This window comes from Phalacrocorax aristotelis, chromosome 4 (assembly GCF_949628215.1).
Source record: "Phalacrocorax aristotelis chromosome 4, bGulAri2.1, whole genome shotgun sequence".
In the NCBI taxonomy this organism is placed as follows: Eukaryota; Metazoa; Chordata; class Aves; order Suliformes; family Phalacrocoracidae; genus Phalacrocorax; species Phalacrocorax aristotelis.
In genome coordinates this window covers 82,444,000-82,468,108 of record NC_134279.1, presented here as the reverse complement: position 1 = coordinate 82,468,108, position 24,109 = coordinate 82,444,000, and the positions used below count along the sequence as shown (strand labels likewise).

Below are 24,109 nucleotides of genomic sequence, written 5' to 3'. Positions count from 1 at the left end.
GTATCTAGATTCCTCCTTCAGATTCAGTTGGATATAATATTATCTTGGATTCTGTGTTGCAAATTATAGAAAATATTATTTATGTACTTTTAATAATGCTGAAACTTCATTTCTAAGTTTGTTGGATTTCAGGAATAATGATTCCTGCGTTTAATCCTCTGGGGTGATTGGAAATTGCTAGGATGAAAATCATCCTATTTCAGAATTTGCTGTTTGCTGCTTGCTTCCCTGTAAAGACACAAAAACTGAAAGTGTTTCCTTCTCTTCTAGAACACACACATCAATTGAAGTCTGTAAAAACTGCTCATTCGGTCTTCAAATCTGCACGGTTCTACCTTCATCATCCGATGCCCACATGTGAGAGCTACTTCCTGTCTAACAGCGAGCTCTCAGAAGACAGTTCTGGTGTTGGATGTGCCAGACCTTCCACAAGTGCTGTCTTGCAGAATCGGAAAAAAGTACGTCATCATCAGCGTGTTTTCTCTCTACGTCATAAAAAAGGTGGTGAAAATGAATTCTTTCCCCTCACTGCAGAAGAAGATTACAGCAAGAATGAGGATCTAAATGTTAGCGCATCTTTGGGGAACGAAATGTCGGGGAAGGAGCTACTTCAACACGGCAGAAGAGAAGCAGAACAAAAGGCAGCTAGAAGTTATCCTTTGCCCTGTAGCCAAACAACTCCCCTCAATGAGGCGGCAGAGAAAGACTTGCCACCAAGACACCGAACCGGCTCCAGTGGCAGCTTAGATGAACTCTGGATTAAGTTTCTTGAGTGCCAGAAGAGACACCAGCATCATGATTTCAGGAGAAACAGTGAGCTGTCCCTTGTTGAACGCCTCGATCGATTGGCCAGGGTCCTTCAGAATCCCATTAAGCATACACTGATACCAACAAAATCTGAGATTAATGTTTCTGAAAAGAAAATTAAGGGAAGAGAGCAGCAGAAAGTAAGACTGCCAGATCAGAGCACGTCTGAAAGTCCCTTAGAGCCTAATGCAACACAGGTTGAAGAAAGACCACATATCATCCGTGATAAAAATAGCTTTGTTGAGCTCAGGAAAAACAGGTCAGGAGAGAAAATAATCTGCCACACGAATAGAATTTTGGAGCACCAGCAGTACTTGGAAACTCCTAGTGACACTTCTTCAGAGACAAGGCTTAGCAGAGGTCATGGCACCACGATCAGTTCCACCACCTCAGAATTTGATGGTGTGACCCAAACAGAGATGGAAACTGCTACTCAGACTGAGGCGAGCAGTTCCATTTCCACCATTGACACTGCCAGGCTGATCAGGGCTTTTGGGCGTGAAAGAGTGCGGGTGTCACCAAGACTCTCCCAGCTTTATTGTACCATCAACCACCAGAAAAGTCGCTCTGAAAAGTGGGACAAGGGACGTGGCAAAGCGGTGGGTGTAGAATATCCAAAGGTTACTTCTGAGAGACACAGGAAAAGGAAAGAGGTCCAGGTACGTGATCAGTTAGACCAAAAGACAGTTTTAACTAATCTTTACAGGAACTCTTAAACTGCTGTACAATAGTAGAGTGTCTTATTTAAAATTTCCCAGAGAGTGTTGTTTATATAGTAGGCTTCTGTCTTTGATCTAAGTAACTCAAACAAGTCCCTCTGCCTTTCCAGGAATAAGGACGAGATCAAAATATGTTAAAACATCAATTGTGCTTTCTTTCCCTTTTGTTCTTATTTGCCTTTTTTTCTTCTTCCTTTGTCTTGGGAAGCAAGTTCCTGCTGGGTCTGGTTTCTAGTTACCCGCAGGTTCTGCACTTTAGCAATCCTGAAGACAGTGGTGGTAAGTTGAGGGCGTAGGCTTTGACTGCACGTTGCTACCTGAACGTCTCTGGGCACCGATAAATACCATTTCATAACAATTGGAATTATTATTGGAATTTTTTTTTTACTGTTTGTCTATTTTAAATGTTGGAATTATTTTGTCTTGCCGAGTGTTGGTTGTAAGCTGCTTCAGTTTCTGTGTTTGGCAGTTCAGGTGTATTAAAAGACCGAGTCTCTGCCCTAAGGATTCTAGGTGAAAAGTCTGGAGTAAAGCTGTTCTGAGGTTGAGAAAATCTTTCTGATACTTCAGTTGAATTTGGCCATTGTCCTTTGGCAGAGAAATGAAAATTAATGTCGTGAAAGGGGCCTTGGCATGGATTTGGTGATTTTAGTAAGCAGTTACAGAGTTTTGGTGTTCTGTAATCCACGTTAATGCTGAAAGGTACAGGAACAAGTGAGAAATCTTTCTTTCCTGTTACCAGAAGCAAGTGGTATGTCATAATTACTAATAGATTTAAGTGAAATGAGTTAGGATTTTTTTTTTAATAGAAACAGTTCAAACTCAGTCTGCATGTCAAGTAAGCTAATGAATGCAGGTCTGGGGGAGAAACAGGCTTTTTCAAAGCTAAGAAAGGTTTAAAAAATATTTTTATTAAATTTTTTATTGATATTATTTATTTAAAGGTAAAATAAAGCTGTCATAAACTTTGCAACATTAGGACTGTTAACCAGAACACTGACCATCTAACAATGAAATTAAGATCCAGCATTTCTTGCATGGCTGTAGTATTTAGGAGATGATTTTATTCCACATCCCATTCATAGACTAATCATTCAATATCTGTTTGAACCTTAAACCCAACGTCTAGTCTTTTGCCTGTTAAAATCACCCGTGAGATAACTGACTGCAGAAATACTTATATGAGAATAAAGGCTTGCTCTTCCCAGTGCTCGATGTTGCACTGAACCCATGGGGCTTTAGAAACTAATATATTTTGTCTGCTGATTTGGTGCTCTTTTTCAAAACACATATAGACAGACGCATGACCCACCTCAAATAAGGAGTGAGAGAAAATTGATGGCAAATGGCAAACTTAATTTAAAATCCAAATTTTGTTAGTTTTTTGTTCAACCAAGCATCACAGAAGCAAGATCTATTTGTTTTTTTTAGTTGCAAATATCCGTGGTTCAGAGGCAGATATTTATTTATAGCAGGAGCCTTACTCCTAGAGAGACTACTGTACAGATCTTTCAGGCAAGTGCTGTATTTTGTAGCTCAGTTTTTTTTTTTTTTTTATGAGAGCCTATTGTCAGCTCTGCTTCCAGAAAACTTGGTTACAGCTTTTTTTTATTTATAGATGCTGAACCCATCCCAGAAGGTTCTTATCTATTCCAGTTTCTGTTATTTCTAAAGCACTCTTCAAGCTGCCATCTGGTAGCAGGTACAAAGCTAAAGGTTGCGCTATTCAACTGCTGAAGGGCTTTGAAAGCACTGCACTGAATATTCTAGTCCAAATAGGAATATGCATGTCAATATTCAGTATTGAATGGCTGCTTATATTTATTTCTGCGGGCTGATATGCATATGCATGCAAATGGGTTATCTTGGGTTTTTTCAGTACTTTATACTCTCTTCCCTTTTGCTGAGCACATATTCAAATTTGCTTCTGTTCTCTGAAAGAAGATACATATCTACTACATCTGTCTAGGGCACTCTACTAGAGCTGGAATAGCTTTATGAAACTAAAAAACAGTTCTTGCCAGTATGCATGAGAGCGAAAAATTGCCTCCTTTTAATGTTGAAATGAAATTACATTTTACATTGAAGTGGTGATAGCAGAGGTTCAATAAAAAGGTAATAAAAAAGCCTCTGTTCATTTCCATCGTGGTTAGCGTTATGAGTTGCTAATAGGATACTAATTGCTATGATCAAGGAAAAAAAAAAAATCTGTTTCATAATTAAAAATTAAATTCAGCGGAGTTGCAGAGATTGGCCTGTGCCGCGCTGTTGGATTTGAAGCCTGGGGAAGCACTGTCAGTTAATTGCTGTTAATAAAGCATTAACCTTCTCTGATTTTATGTAACCAAAAAGCTTGTGGACTAGATGCATTACACTTGCAGGGTACATTCCCTTTTAAATGGCTGTAAAGTTATAACGTGTTGTAAAATTTAAGTTAATTATTGTAACAAAGTTGGGCTGCTTACATCCCTGCAGCTGGAACTTCTGTTCGTGTGAATGGTGGAGATGTGAAACTAGTATTTTGCCTAAGCCATGCTCTTACCATGTGTCTCCTGTTTCTTGTTTTTACTGAGTTTAATTTTCTCCACGTGGAAAACGTTGTGTAATGAGGGTCACAGGGTGAGAGACCTTCCCATGTTTTGAAAGGACGTTGCTTTTTCATGCCAACGGTACAGAACTGGAGCTCATTGCGCATTTACAAAGCAACACGTTAATCTTCCAAGGCAGTTTGTCCCTCCAGCAAACTCAGCAACCTTTGAAAAGCTTTTGCTTTGAGAGGGTAGGAATATAGGATTCAGTTTAGACGTTTATTCTCCCTCTTTCCAGAACAGAAATATTTCACACTTTGTAGTTTCTCATGAAAGTACAGCCAACAAACACTCTTGCCACAGCAGAGGTTTTCTGTAAGTCTGTCTTGGCAGGCCATGCTGTCCTGTGAACTTTGGACAAATGAATTGGAGGATACTCAGCACCGTACAGAATGTGAACACAGGCAGGCTCTTGCCTACGGAAATAATGAGCTTTTCTTACTGGAACGGGATGCTGAAAGTGCATTGGTGTGTGAGGGTAAAGTAAAGGCTGGCTGTTGTGTGGCATAGCAATAAGAGACACTGATCAGCCTGTGATAAACATCTAAATAACAATAGAATCAAGGTACAACAAGGAAAGAGTGAAGACTATATATTTTTTGCTGTTTAAAACCTGCTTTCTCTTCATTTTGGTTAGTATTTCAGGAATTTCTGTTCCCTTGCATGTTTTCTTTCTAGAACACGCTGTCCCTCTCATCGGATTCAACCTCTGCAAGCAGCAGTTCTTGGGGGCCAAGCTCTGCTCTTAGTAACAAGCGACGGACACGGATGCTAAACAAAGGTATCCAAGCAGGTGAGTGGTTGAATTTCAGACTTGTCTTTTCTGTATTTGCTGCTGCCTTTCATCTCTTTGGAAACCGTTCTCCGAAGTCTGTTGCGTGTTTCTGGTGATGGATATGTACAACCAGCATTCTTCAAATTCACTTCAAATGCTTTTGGAGAAAGACGTTATGTTCTAATTAAAGTGAGCCATTTCATTTCCTTTCTTGGTCTGCCTTAGGGAGCCAGTTTTCTTTCTTACTTGTAAGTTCATTAGCCTAACCTTTTGGACCTTTTCAATAGCAAAGGTGGACTAACTGTATTTTTTTTATATGTTGTTTTCTCCGCAAGACATCTGTTCCTCACCAAATATATTTTGTAGGCATACGCTATTTCAGAAGGCAACCGCAGTGTTTCATATTCTTCTTGGTAATATTTTGGATGTTATATTCTATTTAAAACATAAGCTGATCCTGGCCCGGTGCAGTTCTGCATTTGAGCTTTTTTGGTGGCAATTGCCATTTTCTTCATTGCTTTCATTTACACACCAACTTCTCATCATCAGACCGAGTAATGGCTTTGTTTTATTCATTAGACAGATCAATTATTTATTACTGCTATTTTTTCATGTGTGCGTGGATTGAATCAAAAAGTATTTTCATGGCTTCTTTTCAAGATCACATTACAACTTTTTGAACAGTAGTTGACACCCTCCGCTTTATATGTTCCTGTTTAAGTATTTGTGGTGGTGTTTCTGTTAACTATTGGTAGTGCTGTGGGCAAACCAATCTTCTATAGCTAAAACATAGTTTTGGATGGGACGCATGGGGTAAACTAACAAGTCCAGAAAAACCTGTAGTTCCGTTACCCAAAATGTAAAGCTGAATGTTGACCTGCCGTTGTGTCTTTCGGCAGCAGATTTGAAGTTGCCTCTTCAGAGAGTCAGCTGGGTCCCCAGCAAGGGGCATAGTTGGTTCAAGTCTAATTCCCACCTGCCAAGCTTGTTTTGCTTGGGGTATTTTGTTTACACCACTTTGATTTTACTCAGATCATCATATAGTAGCAATCCCAAGTCACTCTAAACTCTCCTTGTATTGGAAGTTGGAATATAAAAGATTTTGCCTTTTGAAGGTGGGATCCTTCAACTTCAAAGTAGAGATAGAGGGTCACCATGTGAGCTATGCGTGTCACACGTGCTGACGTTGAACTACTTCCAGCTGCTCTGCAATAAGATGTTAATGCTTCATTTTCACCTACAGGAGACTTGGAGATTGTGAACAGTGCAACTAAGAAAAACACTCGTGATGTTGGAGTGACTTTTCCTACCCCGAGATCAAGCCAGCCGAATAAACGGCCACAGGAACCCTGGCATTGTGTTGATGGTATTTTTGGAGAGTCAGATGGTATGGTCACAGATCATCAGGCAGCAGGAAGCAAGGGTAAGCAGAATGGACAGCCAGGCAATTTTTTCGTGGAGAAAAGGACGAAAAGGAGCAGGCTGCATTTACCACAAGGTCAGTCCTGAATATGCTTTGTCTGCAGAGCAGAAAAGCTGTACATCTCAACAGCAACCAGCAAAATACCTGAGGAGGATTAGCCAGGACACAGAATGATCTGTCACTATTACTGTCAGTTCTTATTCTGCTTTTAATCAATGAATTTTTAAAAAAAACAGCTATGTCAAGTGAGCTCTCTAGGGCTCTGTTATGGTGGCATTTTCAATCAGGCTGTTAGATGTAACTTGGCTGGTAAAGGAAGTAAATAGGAAGCAATGAATAAGGCAAGGGAAGGTGAATGAGATGGGGATCATGTTGATACTTAATTTTGATTTTCAAAGTATAAAAGGGTCTGTTAAGGTCTGAGTAACTGGCCACTGCAACTTGTACTCACTGTTTCATGTACTGAGGCTTCACAGAACATGTATTTTTCATGAGTACTTGAGGGAAGATTGTGGTACCAGAAGAACTAGATTTGTCTCCCTCTTTTAGCTAGAGTTGCATTTTTGGGCTGATGGTACAGCCTTCTGACTTTTTATTTTTTTTTTATAAATTTCCCCTCAGTCTTCACAATGTCGTGATTAAATGTGTAAAAATGTTTTCCTTAGTCATCGTTGTTGTTGCAGGAACAAATCATTCGCTCTTATACCGGTTTAATTTAGAAAATTTAGAATATCTGCTCAGAGTACTAGCTGAGGTATTCAAATCCCATTGTGTATGTAAACTGTGAGTAATCTAATTCTTGTATACATATTTAACATTTGGAAGATGTAAAGCATTTGATCTTCAAAAATATCTATAAAAATCCATAGGGCTTAGGACAGCACAGAGGCTCCTTAAAAACGTGTAACTGCTGATAAGTAACTACTCTTTCTATAAAGAGAGAAACTTGCAAACTAAGCCATTTTGTGCCTTTTCTGAAGTTTTGTTTGATAAGGACTTGCTGGTTTTCTGACACTTGGCAAAGGAATTCTTTTGAAACTGCCAAAGGTGTCTGATACAAAGTCCCACATTACTAAATTGAAGTATTTATTGCAGTGTTAGGCCACTGACTGGATTTAGCTAAGACCTTGGGCAGTGTTGTGGTTTAACCCCAGCCACCAGCTCAGCCCCACACAGCTGCTCGCTCACTTCCCCCGGTGGGACAGGGGAGAGAAGCAGAAGGGTAGAAGTGAGAAAACTCATGGGCTGAGATAAAGGCAATTTAACAGGTAAAGCAAAAGCTGTGCAAACTAAGGAATCCATTCCCTCCTTCCTACGGGCAGGCAGGAGCTCAGCCATCCCCAGGACAGCAGGGCTCCATCACACCGAATGGTGACTTGGGGAAGACAAATGCCATCACTCCTGATGTCCCCCCCTTCCTCCTTCCTCCCCCCAGCTCTATACCCTGAGCATGACGCCATGTGGTGTGGGACATCCCTGGGGTCAGCTGGGGTCACTGTCCTGCCCGTGTCCCCCCCAACCCCTTGTGCACCCCCAGCCCCTCGCTGGTGGGGTGGGGTGAGAGGCAGGAAAGGCCTTGGCTCTGTGCAAGCCCTGCTCGGCAGGAGCGGAAACATCCCTGGGTTGTCAACGCTGTTTTCAGCACAAATCCAAACCACAGCCCCGTACCTGCTACTGTGGACAAAATTAACTCTACCCCAGCCACAACCAGCACAGGCATAAAGGGCCATAGATGGGATGGAAAATAGGCACAGGTATTGTCTACAAATCTTTATTCTCTTCTGTGGTCTCTTAACAGGGATTTCATGGTTCGTCCAAGCAGAAGACTTGAAATCTGAATCTAGAAAAGAAAACCATTCCAATTCCTTTTCTGGTCCTGGTCCCTCTTGGTTTGAACCGTTGACCAGCACAAAGCCTTGGAGAGAGCCTCTCCGAGAGAAGAACTGGCAAGAGCAGCAGCAGAGCAGCGTGATTCAGCCAGCAGTTCCAGAAAGAGATGCTGAGAACAGGTCCTTGCGACCGTTCGTGAAGCTTACGCTACAGGTAAAGGCACGCTGTGCCATAACGCTGCTGGGATCTCAGTAGGATTTCAGAAGTAATGCTGAATCTTGTTTTTTATTTTTTATTTCTATTAGTTTTGTTATTTCACCTTATTTATAATCAGTGGAAGTCAACATGTCCTTACTAATGATCTGGATGAGGGGATCGAGTGCACCCTCAGTAAGTTTACAGATGACACCAAGCTGGGCAGGAGCATTGATCTGCTGGAGGGCAGGAAGGCTCTGCAGAGGGACCTGGACAGGCTGGATCCATGGGCCGAGGCCAGTTGTGTGAGGTTTAACAAGGCCAAGTGCCGGGTCCTGCCCTCGGGTCACACCAACCCCAGGCAACGCTGCAGCCCTGGGGCAGAGGGGCTGGGAAGTGCCCGGCGGAGAAGGCCCCGGGGGTGCTGGCTGACAGCCGGCTGGGCATGAGCCAGCAGTGCCCAGGTGGCCAAGGAGGCCACCAGCCCCCGGGCTTGTGTCAGCCCTGGTGTGGCCAGCAGGAGCCGGGCAGGGATGGGGCCCCTGTGCTCGGCCCTGGGGAGGCCCCACCTCGAATGCTGGGCTCAGGTTTGGGCCCCTCGGGACAAGAAGGGCCTGGAGGGGCTGGAGCGTGTCCAGAGAAGGGCAGCGGGGCTGGGGCAGGGTCTGGAGAGCAAGGCTTATGAGGAGAGGTTGAGGGAACTGGGGGTGTTGAGCCTGGAGAAGAGGGGGCTGAGGGGAGCGCTTCTCGCTCTCTGCAGCTGCCCGAGAGGGGCTGGAGTGAGGGGGGGGTCGGTCTCTGCTCCCAAGTCACCAGGGACAGGACGAGAGGGAACGGCCTCAGGCTGCGTCAGGGGAGGTTTAGGTTGGAGATGAGGGAAAATGCCTTCCCTGCCAGAGCGGTCAGGCCCTGGCACAGGCTGCCCAGAGAGGTGGGGGAGTCACCGTCCCTGGGGGGGTTCAAACACCATGCAGACGTGGCACTTGGGGATGTGGTTTAGGAGGCCTGGGGGTGTTGGGTTGGCGGTCGGACTTGATGATCTTAGAGGTCTTTTCCAACCTTAATGATTCTATGTTTCTATGTTAGAGACTCCTCCTGCTTAAAATAAAATAAACAAACCAAAACCCAAAACCTAGGAAAACCAATTAATTTTTCCAGTCCTGTTGGGAAAGCCACGTTACCATAACCACAATATGCTAATGTATTTGACCTAATATTTTAAGGCTGAAAACATTTGGCTTCAGGAAATAGAGGCAATGTAGCTGAGGTAATGTCAAGTCGTACTTGCTTACATGCAAAAATAATACTGATATGTACATAGTATGTGGTTAAATGGGCTTTAATTCATACAGTGCAAACAGTGTGTGTGTATGATGTACACTTCATGTAAGGTGTGATTGCTCTAAGTATCTGCGGAAAAATACAGATGTAGTGGACAAAAATATTTTTTGAGAGAGATCACCTACGGCAAGTGAAATATAAATTAGGAAGTGCTAATTAAGATGCACTTCTGAAGTGTCTTTAAGTTCAGTTGCATCCATTCCCGTGCTCAGAGACTGTCCTGAAATGGGAATTGAAATGTGGCAAACAGAGATATTGGAAGATTGCTTTCAAAATTCCACTTCTGATCCAAAATAAATTGCTAATGGTTATTTAATGGTGCCCACTGATCTATAACAAGGGGGACTGTAGTAAGGTACAGAATATTCTGTCCAATGGGCCCAACTTTGTTACCTTTTTGCCTGGCTTTTTTGAGAAGGTGTTTGTGTTCCTCTTGCTAATTATTTTAGCCATTTTTTTTAGCAGTTAATTTTCTGTTTGTTGACAAACAGTTTGTTAAACAAGGTCTCTGAGGATCTAACCAGCACTAAGAATAGAAGATTTTGTATGTTATACCGAATACTACTTTGATGGGCTTTTTTTTTTTCCATGCTTTGGTAATGGTGTTAAGATATTTTGATTATTGCCATCCAGCTGTAGGGAGACAGTCTGGCTACTTTGGACTTTGTTTTGGTTCATCCCATCTTAGGAGGCTCTTGCAATGCATCGCCCTGATTTCATCTCCCGCTCTGGGGAGCGTGTGAAGCATCTGAAGCTTGTAATGGAGGAGAGGAGGATACAGAGCGCACTGCAGTCTGAACGAGAAGAGCTATTTAATCCGCCGGAGAAAAGAAAGGGCTACAGGAATGCAAGTCACATGCTGTCCGACAGAGGTACCTTTTGGGTTCTGCTCTTTACCTTCTATAGGAATTAATGAATTTCCACGTTATATTTAAGGGTGTGTGTATTTTTAATAAAGTATTACAATTATTTAACGTTATTGTCTGTAAGAATCCATAACTTATAAAGGAGTCAGATTGTTGCAATAGTATTCTTTTTGACAAGTAGACTTGTTCACTGTTCTCTTATCTCAAACTTTTCTATTTAGGTTTTCTGATTAGAGAAAAAAGAAGAACAATTCCAAAGAGTGAAATGATTCAAAGATCTAAACGGTAAGGTTAAGAAAGCTTTGCTTCAGGTAGACCCGAGTAAATGGGTAGAAAAGATGGATGAATCATATCTGCAGTCAAAGAATTGGGCGCTGGGGATAACTCGGCTTTTTCAGTGCAAGATGTAGGCACCTTATCAGGGGGACAAAGCACCTATTTAGAAAATCCGAGAAACAAGACCATTTTGGAAAAATTTCTGTAACTAAACCTGAGTATTCTGCAGCAGTATCTGCCATCCAAGCGCTACAGCAAACTGTGCAAGTACTGGATCTCGAAAGGAGAGGAAACATGAGATGTAGGGCGCTGGAGCATCTGTGTAGTTTTAGACATTAACAAACTAGGTAATTGGTGCAGAAAGTGAGGTGTCATTTCACCAAATGAAAGTAGCTTCAGGTAAGAAACAACTACCCTCAAAAGAAAGCAGAGGCTTTTTCCCTTGAAAAAAAAAAAACACTTTATGACAGATTTTGCCTTGTTGTTGGCTCAAGTAATTTGTATATAAAGAGCACCGTACACTAACAATTTGGAATATTGGTGCTACAGAGAGACCATGGGAAGGGGTAATAAAAACTGGAGTGTATTGCAGCTGGATTCTGAAATGGTAGCAGGGTCAAGAGAAGGTGGTTTGGAAGAGTACTCATTGAGAAATAGCATAAATACTTAAAAGGAAATTAGAGACTCATGAAGTCGTCTCTGACAACTTGTAAAGTTACATAAAAATACCGTGATACTGTAAGTTATTTAGAGTCAAAACAAAGGTCAAAAGTGTACCATGAGGCAGAGGATACTTTAAGTATTTGGGATTTCAGCATATGTGCAAGTGCTTTGTTGCACTGAAGTCTTGGAATGTACATGTTATGTTCGGGGAAGGGTTTGTGTTATGTGACAGGGACAATGTTGTGGGCCAGGACTGTTTCACAGCATCTTCGTGGGTAGTGGCAATGGGATGGAGCGCACCTCAGTGTGTTTGGAGGTGACGCTGAAGTGGGAGGACCATGCTGGAGAGTGGGTCTGCAGTTTCTAGATATCTCCGCAGGCTGGAGGAAAGAGCCAAGGGGAATCTTGTGAAGTTCAGCCATGACAAATACCAAGTCTTACCTTGGGACAGACACCTGCCTTGGCAGTATCCGAGCACAGACTGCCTGTGGAGTGGCCCTTCTGGAAAGGGCCTTGGGGTCTGACAGCTGGTGGGCAGCAAACTGAACATGAGTTGGCAGTATGCTCTTGCAGTGATGAAGGTCAGCTATGCACTGCATTTCATGCAAGTGGAGGGAAGTGGATATCCCCCCTGCTTGGAACTCATAGACAACAGCTGGATCCTGTCTCCTGTTCTCGGTTGCCAGTACAAAAGAGAGGTCAACTAAGTGGCCTGAGTCTGGGGGAGGCCATCAAGACGGTCATGGAGCTGGAGGACATGGTGCATGAAGAGAAGCTGCGGAGGCTGGGTTTGTCTGGCCTGGGGAGGAGGAGGCTGAAAGTGAGGGTCTGGCAGTGGTGCTTCCATGCTGGAAGGGGGGTTGGGGGAAGGCAGAGGAAGACTCTTGTTAGAGGTGCACAGTGACAGGACGAGTAGCAGTGATGTGTTACAGTAAGGAGAAATTGTAGCTGGAGACGAGGAAACCAGTTTTTCACAAGGAGGGTGGTGAAACGCTGGACCATGGCCCACAGGGGTGGTTGAGCGTGTGTCCTTGGAAGTAGCCACAGGTTGGCAGGATGAGAGCTGAGCAACTGATCTAGCCTTGAGTTGAGCACTTCTTCGAGCAGGAGGTTGGACTAGGTGACCTCCAGAGGCCCCTTCCAACCTCGGTTACACTGGGATTCTACAAAATATCTGCTGGAATACACAATATATAAAATAAACCCCTTGACAGATGAGATGGGAGGGCCTAAAAAGAATGTTTTCTTTCAATAGCCTTTGGCATTTAAAAGTATTTTTAGGGCGTTAATAGAGAGGTGGTAGAAGTGGTAAATATGGCAGACCCCCAAAGAATGTGTCTCCACATGTTTTAGCTGAAGTAGAAGGATATGGGTTCGGGTCACTTGGGCTGTGAGATCGATGTATCTGATCTTTCAGAATCTCTGATTTCTTAATAACTGAAGTCAGCAGGGCTTCTATGGAGGCTGATTCAGTCACACTGGGTGACTTTTTTTTTTTTGTTCTTGCTGCCGTCATACTCCAGCTCTCAGCAGGAGCTGAGAAGTAATTTATTCTGTACCATTGTTTTGAAATCCACACCTATAATGAGTGCAAAAGCTTTTTCGTTTTCTCTGTGAGGGTATAAATGGAATTTCTCACGGCAAATTAGCGAGAGGTAATGAAAACAATTTTCAGCGAATTTACCTACAATTCTGCATTGCTCACTTCTTGCTCTAAGCATCTTTTGGTGGAATGATTTGTGAGGTGTAAATCTTGATCTGTCTTCAAGGGGAGCCCTAGAATGGCAAAAGCCTTTAGAGAATGGTGAAGTGGTAGTGAAGCAGAACCCCAAATCACAGACTGGTGAGGGTTGGAAGGGACCTCTGGAGCTCACCCCGTCCCACCCCCTGCTGGAGCAGGCACCCCCAGAGCAGGGGCACAGGGCCGCGTCCAGGCGGGGGGTGAATGTCTCCAGGGAAGGGACCCCACAGCCTCTCTGGGCAGCCTGTGCCCCTGCTCTGGCACCCGCACAGGGAAGGGGTTTGTCCTCCTGTTCAGGTGGAACTTCCCGTGTTCCAGCTTGTGCCCGTGGCCCCTTGGCCTGGCGTTGGGCACCACTGAAAAGAGTCCGGCCCCATCCTCCTGACACCCACCCTTCAGATATTTATAGGCATTGATGAGATCCCCCCTCAGCCTTCTCTTCTCCAGGCTGAACAAGCCCAGGTCTCTCAGCCTTTCCTCACAAGGGAGATGCTCCTGCCCCTGGGCATCTCCGTAGCTCTCCCCTGGACTCTCCCCAGCAGTTCCCTGTCCTTCTTGAACTGGGGAGCCCAGACCTGGACGCAGCACCCCAGGTGTGGCCTCACTGGGGCAGAGCAGAGGGGGAGGAGAACCTCCCTCACCCTGCTGCCCACACTCCTTTCCATGCCCCCCAGGGCACCGCTGGCCCCCTTGGCCCCAAGGGCCTGGTGCTGGCTCAGGGTCACCTCGCTGCCCCCCAGCACCCCCAGGGCCTTCCCAGCAGAGCCGCTCCCCAGCAGGTCCCCCCCAGCCTGTGCTGGTGCGGGGGGTTGTTCCTCCCCAGGGGCAGGACCCTGCACTGGCTCTTGTTGAATTCCCTGAGGTTCCCCTGGGCCCAGCTCTCCAGCCTGCCCAGCTCTCGCTGGATGCCAGCACAGCTTCTGGGGCATCAGCCGCTCCTCCCGGCTTGGGATCGTCAGGGAACTTGCTGAGGGGACGCTCTGCTCCTTTGTCCAGGTCATTGATGAATAAGTTGAGGTATCCATTGATGAATCTTGGTGGTATCCCCACCCCCATCCAGTAACACGTGCATAGACCTAGCAGCCTCTGCTGCCTTCCAGCAAAGCCTAAGAGAGGTAAAGTAAACATCAAAATGTGATTTATTTCCTCTTTTCTGTAGCAATGATTGGGGTAGTGACATTTTTAGAAGAGGTGACCTCCTAAGAGCAGCTGCAGACAGAGTAAGAGCATAGGGATACACAGGAAGGTAGGGCAGTGGAAGGAGTGTGGTTCCTTTTTTCTTTTTCTTGGTTTTTTTTTTTTTTTTTTTCCTCCTATTTTTGTGTTTGATATGTATTTGTTTGCTCATCAATTCTGCCGTGAAGTCTGATGGACTGGTAAACACATCTCGGGGGGGGATATAGAAGCTACAAACGAGTGTGACTTTCCTTAGCTGATGCTGGTAAATTAGACAGGAGATAAAATTCAGTATTGAGCTTTGGGTTTGATCCTTGCTTTCTTGGTTCTGCCTACTTAGTTATGCCTTATCATATGGCTTCTTGTTACTTCGTTTCCCAGCTAACTTCTCACCCCTCTCTCTTTGGAACCATACAAATGACATCTGACTTGAACTGACTAAATAGCAAAACACTGAGAGGCATTTGCCTCCCTTGCTTCTCGTGCCTGTCTGAAGTATTCCTTATTTTCCTGCTGGAATTAGTACCAAGACCACTGTCGAAGATGCCCCTCCTGGCTGGTGGGCTGTATTGATTTGCAGTGTTCAAAATGGAGGGTGGTGAAGTCCTTTCAGTTCATGAGTTGAAGGCATAGACGTGTTTAAAAATATTTGAAGTGCCAACAGTAATTAGGCAAGGATATTATACTGACATAAGAATGAAACAGTGTATAAAACAGTGTAATGCACTATTGTATCTGTAACAAGTTTTTTTTTCTATTTGCTGATTATCAAATCAGCACGTTAAGAAAGGAGTTATAGTAGGATCTGTCTTGCTTTAACTATTACAGGACTGACACTTATGAACATACTTCATTTCCACCTCCTGTAACCGCAATGATTTTGAAGCTGCCCATTTCTTGGCATCCAGTGCCGTGGAATTAGTAAACTGTTATGATCATAGAGGAAGATTTGGGGAAGGCAGCGTGAGCAGTACACTGCCACCCTAGCCCTCAGGTCCCTCCTTCAGATGGTGGCCTGTAAAACAGACTAGTGCGCTGGCTTTGTACCGGGCACCAGTCGCCCTCTATTCAGTTCAAAGCATCCCTTGCTGTTTGGCTCTGGTATGGGAGAGGGTCGGCACTGGAGAAAACAAAGCGTTCACCTTAAACTGGGCAACGTGGTTGAATGTTGAAAATACTGAAATTTTGAAAAGATGCCTAAATAGCTAAACTCAGGTTATTCTTGTGATAAAGATATTGCTGTTGATGGATAAACGTGTTACTCGAATCAGCATAACCAGTACAGAAAAGCAATGGGGCTATACTGAATATACTGAAGCTCTACCTGGTGTTCTCTGGGTAATCATATCAGCTGTATGGTCATTTTAATATTATAAATACTGCTCTTAGGAGGGTGCTGCTTGTAAGAGAAAGGCATTATGGGATGTGGGAATTTTCGATATCACAGCTGCTATGTATTCCACATTTTCCCAGTGTGACGCTAGTAAACCCCCAGGTAAGTTTTTCTATATGGTTGGCCAGTAGCCTTTAAAAGGACATGAAGATAAAACAAAGGATTTTCTTTTTTTTAATATCAATAAGTTAATTCCAAGTGACTATTTTTGACTTTTACACTTAAGGATCTATGAGCGGCTGCCAGAGGTACAGAAGAAGCGAGAGGAAGAGAAGAGAAAAATGGAATACAACTCATACCGCCTGAAAGCACAGCTTTACAAAACAGTAGGTGTTCTGGTCAAGTATTTCTACTGGAACATTTCAGATTTTTTCTCCTTGAGGTCACAAGCATTATAGTAGTATTTACTGAAAGTTAATTCTGTGGTATTATTTTGCAACTTCTAGGTGCTTAGAGTATATTAGCATTTAATCAGGGTCAAAGCAGTCAAGCCTGGCAAAATGTGGAACAAAAAATCCCCCTGCCTAACCTGAAATCCTCCCAGTACTTACACATGTTGTATAGAAAAAAGACAAGCGTGGTCCTGATTAAAGCACATGAAGGATGTCTTGTGTAGTCTTGAGGGCAGAACAGAGGGATTGTGGATCATGTTTAAAGAAGGACGATGCTTCCTCGAGCTGAAGGCTGCTGGTTTTGCTCTCGCGTAGCCTTGCTGTAGATGGATTTAGCTTACACAACTCACAGCTAATGTCACAACTGTGGTTAACAAAGCCTGGAGTCATCATTCTTAATTTTGCTTCAGTGGAGAATTGGCAGTCCTGGTGTTAATTTGTTAACTTTGGGGACTGTGGATTTCACCATTAAGTGTTTGTTCAGCTGATAGTGTAGTCTCACCGTGCTGGCACTGGTTGACCAAGGATCAACTCTGTCTGGCAAAAGCTGTAGAATAAACCAGTATCCCTAAGCATGGGTGTGACTAACTTTGAACCACAAACACGTACCCAGCTGTTCAAGAACAGTTTCTGTGCTGGGGCCTCACCATACAACCAGCAGCAGAGCAGAGGTGGGGTGAGGGCTTCAGTCTTTTGGTGAGCAGGAGAGGGAAACAGCAGGGCCTGTTTTGCTGGGTTACTCTAGGACTCTCCTGAATCCCGCCTCATTCTGCCATGAAGCAGTGAGATCCCTGCAGGGAGCTGCTTCTGTCCCAGCTAACAACTGCTACTAATGCTCTTCCTCCCTGGCTGTCCAAGTTGTGTAACATGTGCTTTGTGTAAGCACAGGTTTAATGACAGAAAGAAAGAAGAACCCTGTGCTAAAGACTCATCTGGGTTCAGCATGATAAGTAACAAGGAAGAGATTCTCCTGTCCCTGTGCCCTCCCACGTGCACGTGCCTAATTATCCAGTATTTCTGTGTAACAAGCAGTATCAATTTATACACAGTGATGTGATAAATGTCCTGATAAAACAGAGGAGGCCCATTTCTTCCCCCTGAGAATTGCATCTCCAGAACGGAGCAGTGTATCATTTTTTGAGCTGTTCTAGGCATCCATATGCTTAAGGTTTCTCTTAAGATTTAATAAGACGAGAAACAACAGTTTGCAGTACAGGCACTGAGGTTCTAACCTGTCTTACCTTCTTGCTTTTTAACTAACCCATATACCATAAAACATAGCCTTCTGGAGAACTCTGGCAGTGGGCAATAAACTGCATGATAAGCCAGTTGTCTAAGGACATGCATTAAAAATTAAAACTGATTTTTTTTCCTCTGAATCTTAAGCTTGCACTTCACTTTTAGCATTGCAACTCTTTCTGGCTGAGTTGTCCTACCAGCTCAATTATGTCTCTTCCAGAGCTGGAGTAATAGGGTTAGTTATTTGTTGGGAACAGCAGTAATTGGATTTTAAAAGTCAGAGCTTGTAATGTAATGTATTATCCAGAATGCCTTCCTAATCTAATTGTGGGTACTTACCATGAGAATTACTGGAATATGATGCTGTGCTTTTGCAGGGTATGTTCAGGACATGTTTTTTTCACTAGTCTGAGAATCTCGGATGCTGGTACAGCAAGGTCTTAAGAGTTAATGAATACTGGCAGTTGTTGACTTGGAAGTAGCGTAGTCAGCTGGAAGCAGAGAGGGAATCGGATCAGAAGTTTTGTATACAAGTCTGGTTTTGATTGGAAGAGGGGTGATGATTCATTGCAGTAAATATTGTAATCTTTTTGTCTTCCTTGCTGATGCAGAATAGCTGTAGTGAGTAGCTGTAAATACAGTGAATGGTTTGTTTAGAATTTGGTTAATGTGTTGCTGAGGGCATCAGTTTCCAAGCGGATCTGATTGTGCATGAAAAAAAGAACCACAGATTCTGTGGAATGACTCCAAAGATGACACAGAGTATTAGGAGAAGAAAATGGCTGGTACAAAGCTAAACAAAATCCATATGTAATCTAGGGTTGTATCATTTAAATGATTTGTAGCACAGTACCCAAACTGCGGTCTGAGTCTCTCTCATAGTGCTGAGTTTGTGAACTGCTGATGTAGAACAGCAGATCAGTACACCAGAATAGATCTGACTCTTATTTTAACTGCAGTCACCCAGAGGAGTCCTGTTGGGCTTCGTACACACCTAGAAGGTGACAGTTCCTTCCCAGACCCTTTGGCATATATCCAGACAAAGCTTGGGGAAGGAGAGGGAGGCAGAGTGTCAAGTGCCCTGCTCAAGTTTGTGTGTGGGTCAGTGGTGGAGCTGGGCCCAGTACTCATATTCCCTGACTCCTAGGTCAGTGCTTAGTGGTGTGACCTGTTCCTAATGAAACTTCTTTATCTTCTTCTCTTTGGATTTTGACAGGCTAGCAGTGGCTGTCTTGGTGGGGGGAAGGATGAACTCATGCCCCAGCTACTCCAGTTCAGAGTGCAGCTCAGTAGGTTAAACTGCTGGTGAAACTGTCTGTGCTGAGGCGTCTTGTTTGGGAGCATCTGAGGCTTACAGTCGTGTTTTCTTGGCTGAATTTCTGCTTCTATTCCTGTCCCTAACACCAAAGGAGTAGACACGTAAAAGTAAAATTAGGTATACACCTCACTAACAGTAATACAGCTGGCTCTGAGGATGGGACTAGCTAGCAGTACAGTGTGCCTGCCATTTCTATAGGGTGTTGATGGCTCACAGGATAGGGATGATTCATATTTGGGAAAGGAAGCAATGAATTAAACATGTACACACACTCATACCTGTATGTGCATCAACATGGACAAGTGGTGTTGGCTGAAGTATCACAAGTGAAATCCTCACACCAGAATTTAGGTGTGTGTTAGGTGTAACTTCATATTGATATAATTTATAGAACCATAGAGTCATTAAGGTTGGAAAAGACCTCTAAGATCATCAAGTCCGACCGCCAACCCAACACCCCCAGGCCTCCTAAACCACGTCCCCAAGTGCCACGTCTGCACGGTGTTTGAACCCCCCCAGGGATGGTGACTCCCCCACCTCTCTGGGCAGCCTGTGCCAGGGCCTGACCCCTCTGGCAGGGAAGGCATTTTCCCTCATCTCCAACCTAAACCTCCCCTGACGCAGCCTGAGGCCGTTCCCTCTCGTCCTGTCCCTGGTGACTTGGGAGCAGAGACCGACCCCCCCCTCACTCCAGCCCCTCTCAGGCAGCTGCAGAGAGTGAGAAGGGCTCCCCTCAGCCCCCTCTTCTCCAGGCTAAACCCCCCCAGCCCCCTCAGCCGCCCCCCAGCACACTTGTGCTCCAGACCCTGCCCCGGCCCCGCTGCCCTTCTCTGGACACGCTCCAGCCCCTCCAGGCCCTTCTTGTCCCGAGGGGCCCAAACCTGAGCCCAGCATTCGAGGTGGGGCCTCCCCAGGGCCGAGCACAGGGGCCCCATCCCTGCCCGGCTCCTGCTGGCCACACCAGGGCTGACACAAGCCCGGGGGCTGGTGGCCTCCTTGGCCACCCGGGCACTGCTGGCTCATGCCCAGCCGGCTGTCAGCCAGCACCCCCAGGGCCTTCTCCGCCGGGCACTTCCCAGCCCCTCTGCCCCAGGCCTGGGGCGTTGCCTGGGGTTGGTGTGACCCAAGGGCAGGACCCGGCTCTTGGCCTTGTTAAACCTCACACAACTGGCCTCGGCCCATGGATCCAGCCTGTCCAGGTCCCTCTGCAGAGCCTTCCTGGCCTTGAGCAGATCGGCACTCCTGCCTAACTTGACATCATCTGTAAACTCACTGAGGGTGCACTCGATCCCCTCATCCAGCTCATTGGTAAAGACACTAAACAGAGCTGGCCACAACACTGAGCCCTGGGGAGCCCCGCTCGTGACCGGCCGCCAACTGGATGCAGTTCCATTCACCACAACTCTCTGGGCTCAGCCAGCCAGCCAGGTTTTTATCCAGTGAAGAGAGAAGAGTACACCTGTCTAAGCTATGAGCCACTAGCTTCTCTAGGAGCATGCTTTGGGAGGCAGTGGGTCAATACTTCAGGAAAGAAAAGAACACCAACTTTGTAGAGATGTATCCCGAGGAGAAACCAACCAACCAAAAGTGTATGTTTCAGCGTGAGCAACAGCCGCTACGAGGTGGGACATAGAGTTCTCCGGAGGCAGTGTGTGACCCTTCTTTAGCTGTAGGGAACCAAGGGTAATGATCTTAAATTAGTGTCCAGCTTGAAGGATGAGATGAAACTGAGTTTATCTGTCTCAAAATAGGGCCCCAAATTAATGAATATACGTGAACAAAATTCTGTTACCTTTTGTAAAGTACAGGTGACAATACTCATACAGGACACCTGAGAATTAAAGGGTGTCAGTGCTTGTTTTGAGGCATTTCTGTGCGACAGTGGCAACGTGGGGCAATGAAACAACAGGTTTTTTAGTGCTGAGTGAGGATGGGATTGGGATCCTCGGGAGGAAGCAGTTTGGGCCTGTATATAACTGGGAACTTATCAAAATTCCTGTGCTAGAAGGCAACCGAGGGTCGCACGGGCATTCTTAATTTTTTGAATTATTGAATACTTACCTTTATTAAGATAACAAAGTTCTTTTTATCACAGGACGCACATGGGTCTGGGCCGATGTTCTGTCCCAGTATCCCTTTGCTTTTGTACTTTTAATTTCAAATAGAGCGTAAAATTATACTAATCAGATAAGGGAATGGTGTATGCCCTTTAATTTTGAAAACTGTATAACTGAGACAGATTTCTGATCTGATGGGCAGCATAAAACAGAACTCTTTCAACCCCAGTGATGTGAAAATGAGGTTTATGAGTTTATTAGATACAAATTCATTCCTTTACCGAGCCTTTTCTATTAGATGCAGTGAATTTGCCATTTTTGCAAATAGGGAGCATGAGAGGAACCTCCATAAAGGGGGTAGCAAAGTTATTAATTTATGTACTTCCCTCTACCCCTTAAAAAAGAAAAAAATATATTAGCATTCAGGAACACTAAACACTTTATTTATGGATGGGACATGTCCTTTAGAGCCTATACAAGATACGGGCCACAAGGTGTCACTACCCCAAAGGAAAAACCACATGCTTCTAGACGTGTAAAACTGAATTGCTCTTCGCTTGCTGCTTTACAGTTGTTTCTTTGCCTTTTTAATGTTTGTTTTTCGTGCCCTTGGCTGCATTTTTCTTGTCAGCAACATATTAGGGTTTTTTGTTTTGTGGTTGATTCCCGGAAGTGGAGCAGAGAGGGGAGATAGCATCTAATCGCTAGCTGGGTTTGCTTATTAGGTTGCAAAAAGGCCTCTGAGCTGTAAGGACTGTTCAGAGGTGTTGTCTGAGGCATTCTGAGTCCTTCATGAGCCTTCATGAAGTATTGGGGACAGTCTTCACACCATGATTCACGTCAGCAGCTTTGCTTCTTTTTATATGTAAGCAGAGTATATTCTGTACTGGTATATACACTATATATAGCATGTGTATATACTGTATGCACATATACTGTATACTCTGTATGTGTGAGTGTATGAGGAGCTGAGCTGCATGTTGTGTTCATCTGTGTGATGCAGAAGGTCTCATCAGGTAATGCTGTATCATTCATAGAATCACAGAATGCCCTGAGCTGGGAGGGACCCACAAGGCCCATCGAGCCCAGCTCCCGTCCCTGCACAGGACACCCCAAATTCACACCGTGGCTCTGAGGGCCTTGGCCAAGTGCTTCTGGAACATCGCCAGGCTGGTGCCGTGATGCCTCCCTGGGGAGCCTGTGCCAGGGCTCCACCACCCTCTGGGGGAAGGACCTTCTCCTAATGCCCAGCCTAACCCTCCCCTGGCACATCTCCCTGCCGTTCCCTCGGGTCCTGGCGTTGGGCACCAGAGAGCAGAGACCAGCACCTGCCCCTCCTCCTGCCCTTGGGAGGGAGCTGCAGAGCGCCATGAGGGCTGCCCTCGGCCTCCTCTGCTCCAGGCTGAGCAACCCAAGGGACCTCAGCCGCTCCTTGTACGATTTCCCCTCTAAACCCTTCCCCAACTCCGTGGCCTCCTCTGGACACTCTCCAGTAATATACAAGTTACCCAAAGCTCTTACTTTATCTTACACTTCTATAAAGCCAGGTAATATGTATTCCATGCTTCAAAACGTCAGTGATCTGACGGCTGAGCTAGCAGAACGATGTGGCGTTTCGTCATCTGGATTGCCCGTTGCCATAAGAACGGGCCACACCAGCAGGTGCCTAGGGAAGAGTACCGGCGCAGAGCCAGCAGTAGCAGTGCTTCTCAGAGGTGCTCTAACAGTGTGGCCTGATTTATGTCCAAGGGGTTTTGAATCCATCTTTACATTGGTGTGGTTTTTTTTTTTTTTTCCTTTCGTGAATTTGTCCACTCGCTTTGTGAAGTGTAAATGTCTGGTGTTTGCAGCATCACAGGGCAGAGGCCCACAGTTTAACTGTACAAGGTTGTGACTCTTCACACAAAATAATCCATGTCTTTTAGGTTTTTTTCTTTAAAATCTATTACCAGTTATTTTATATGATGCCTCCCCAGATTATTGTTGGAAGACTCTGCAAATAACATTACCTTTTCACCTGCTTCAGGCCATTTAGGATTGTACGGACTTTCATCTCTTCCCTGTCAGTCACAGCTCATCCCTCCCACTGTGGCGAAAGGTCCGAATTTGTTCAGTTCTTTATTCTAGAAAACACGTTCTGTATCTTCCACTATGCTTGTTACTCTTGTCTCTAACTCTTCTAGTTTTCCTCTGTCCTTTCACAAGTGTGTCACAAACTGGGGAACACGACTCCCAGAAGTTTGTGTTTGGAAGGTGAAGGGAGAGACATACGTTGTGGTTACTCAGGGAAACAGTCTGTCAGCTAATGTCAAGATGTATTCTGACTCCTGAGACTTGTTTCTGACCATTTCCACAGCAGCCAGCACAGAGATGTCCTGGTGTTTTTCATACCAACGAGTGAGAAACAACTACGCCGCTGTAGCTGTTCTAAAACGTGCAAATAGCCATTTCTTAGTGTTGTATTACTCCTTGATACTCTGTTCAGAAAATGTAATATCTTCATACTTAGCGTTTTTGATTTCTAGAGAAATAACACTCATCTCTCTGACTTTGATTTTATCTTTCAGAAAATCACCAACCATGTCTTAGGGAGGAAGGTGCCTTGGAACTGATAAAGATCTGCTCAAATGAAGGTGTCTTTGTGCTCAGTAAACCTGCAGCATAAAGGAGATTACGATGTAAAAGAAATAATGCAGTAAATACATGTGCGGTGTATGTTTTGTGGCATTCACTTGTGTCATTTTTGTACTAATACAATCTTGCTGTATTTAAGAATCAATGATTTGATACAAATGACAGGTTTTTAAATAAATGGCTGGGTTTTATAGTAGTGTTATGCACTTCCAAAGCAAACACAGTTTGGAAGCACTTGTTTCATGATATATTTGTAACTACCTGATTGGAATAGCAGTTTTATATATTTATTTTAAATGGTTTTTAACAATGATTATTTTTAATTATTTTTTTATTTCCTATCACAATGTAGAAAACTTGTAATGTTTTGTAATATGAAAACCGCTTAAATAAATAACATCAGATCACTTTGTAGTAACTGTTGCAGCAATCACGAAGTGTATCTTCTCTGTCCGTGTGGACATCTGAAAACAGCGGGCCGTAATCACCTCTTACTCTACCCAACACAGAACTCAAGAACTTACAAGGTAACTGTAATGGCTGTTCTCTGAGAGAACAGAGGAGTCGTGACTTTGCTGACCTTTTGCTTGGTTTGCCGTCTTTCTGTGTGAACTGGGAGAGTCTAATCAGAGACAATTTTTATGGGGGTGTTGGAAATTTTTAAGCCTTGCCCTGG

At 44.6% G+C, this 24,109-nt stretch overlaps 1 protein-coding gene across 4 annotated transcripts in view; it reads left to right on the top strand.

Moving 5' to 3' along the window:
• Positions 1–23,840, top strand: part of ALMS1 (ALMS1 centrosome and basal body associated protein) — an 82,332-nt gene extending 58,492 nt beyond the window's left edge. The window contains exons 12-19 of one of the 4 annotated variants that reach the window (XM_075092243.1): positions 271–1,466; positions 4,793–4,907; positions 6,133–6,312; positions 8,111–8,355; positions 10,367–10,550; positions 10,766–10,829; positions 16,020–16,119; positions 23,367–23,840. In XM_075092243.1, the coding sequence (XP_074948344.1) occupies positions 271–1,466; positions 4,793–4,907; positions 6,133–6,312; positions 8,111–8,355; positions 10,367–10,550; positions 10,766–10,829; positions 16,020–16,119; positions 23,367–23,411 (2,129 nt within the window). In that variant the 3' untranslated portion in view covers positions 23,412–23,840. Of the gene's footprint in view, positions 1–270; positions 1,467–4,792; positions 4,908–6,132; positions 6,388–8,110; positions 8,356–10,366; positions 10,551–10,765; positions 10,830–12,169; positions 12,323–16,019; positions 16,120–23,366 lie in introns of those variants that run through there. The other 3 variants (XM_075092241.1, XM_075092242.1, XM_075092244.1) reach the window with 3 other exon arrangements.
• Positions 23,841–24,109: the final 269 nt, after the last annotated feature.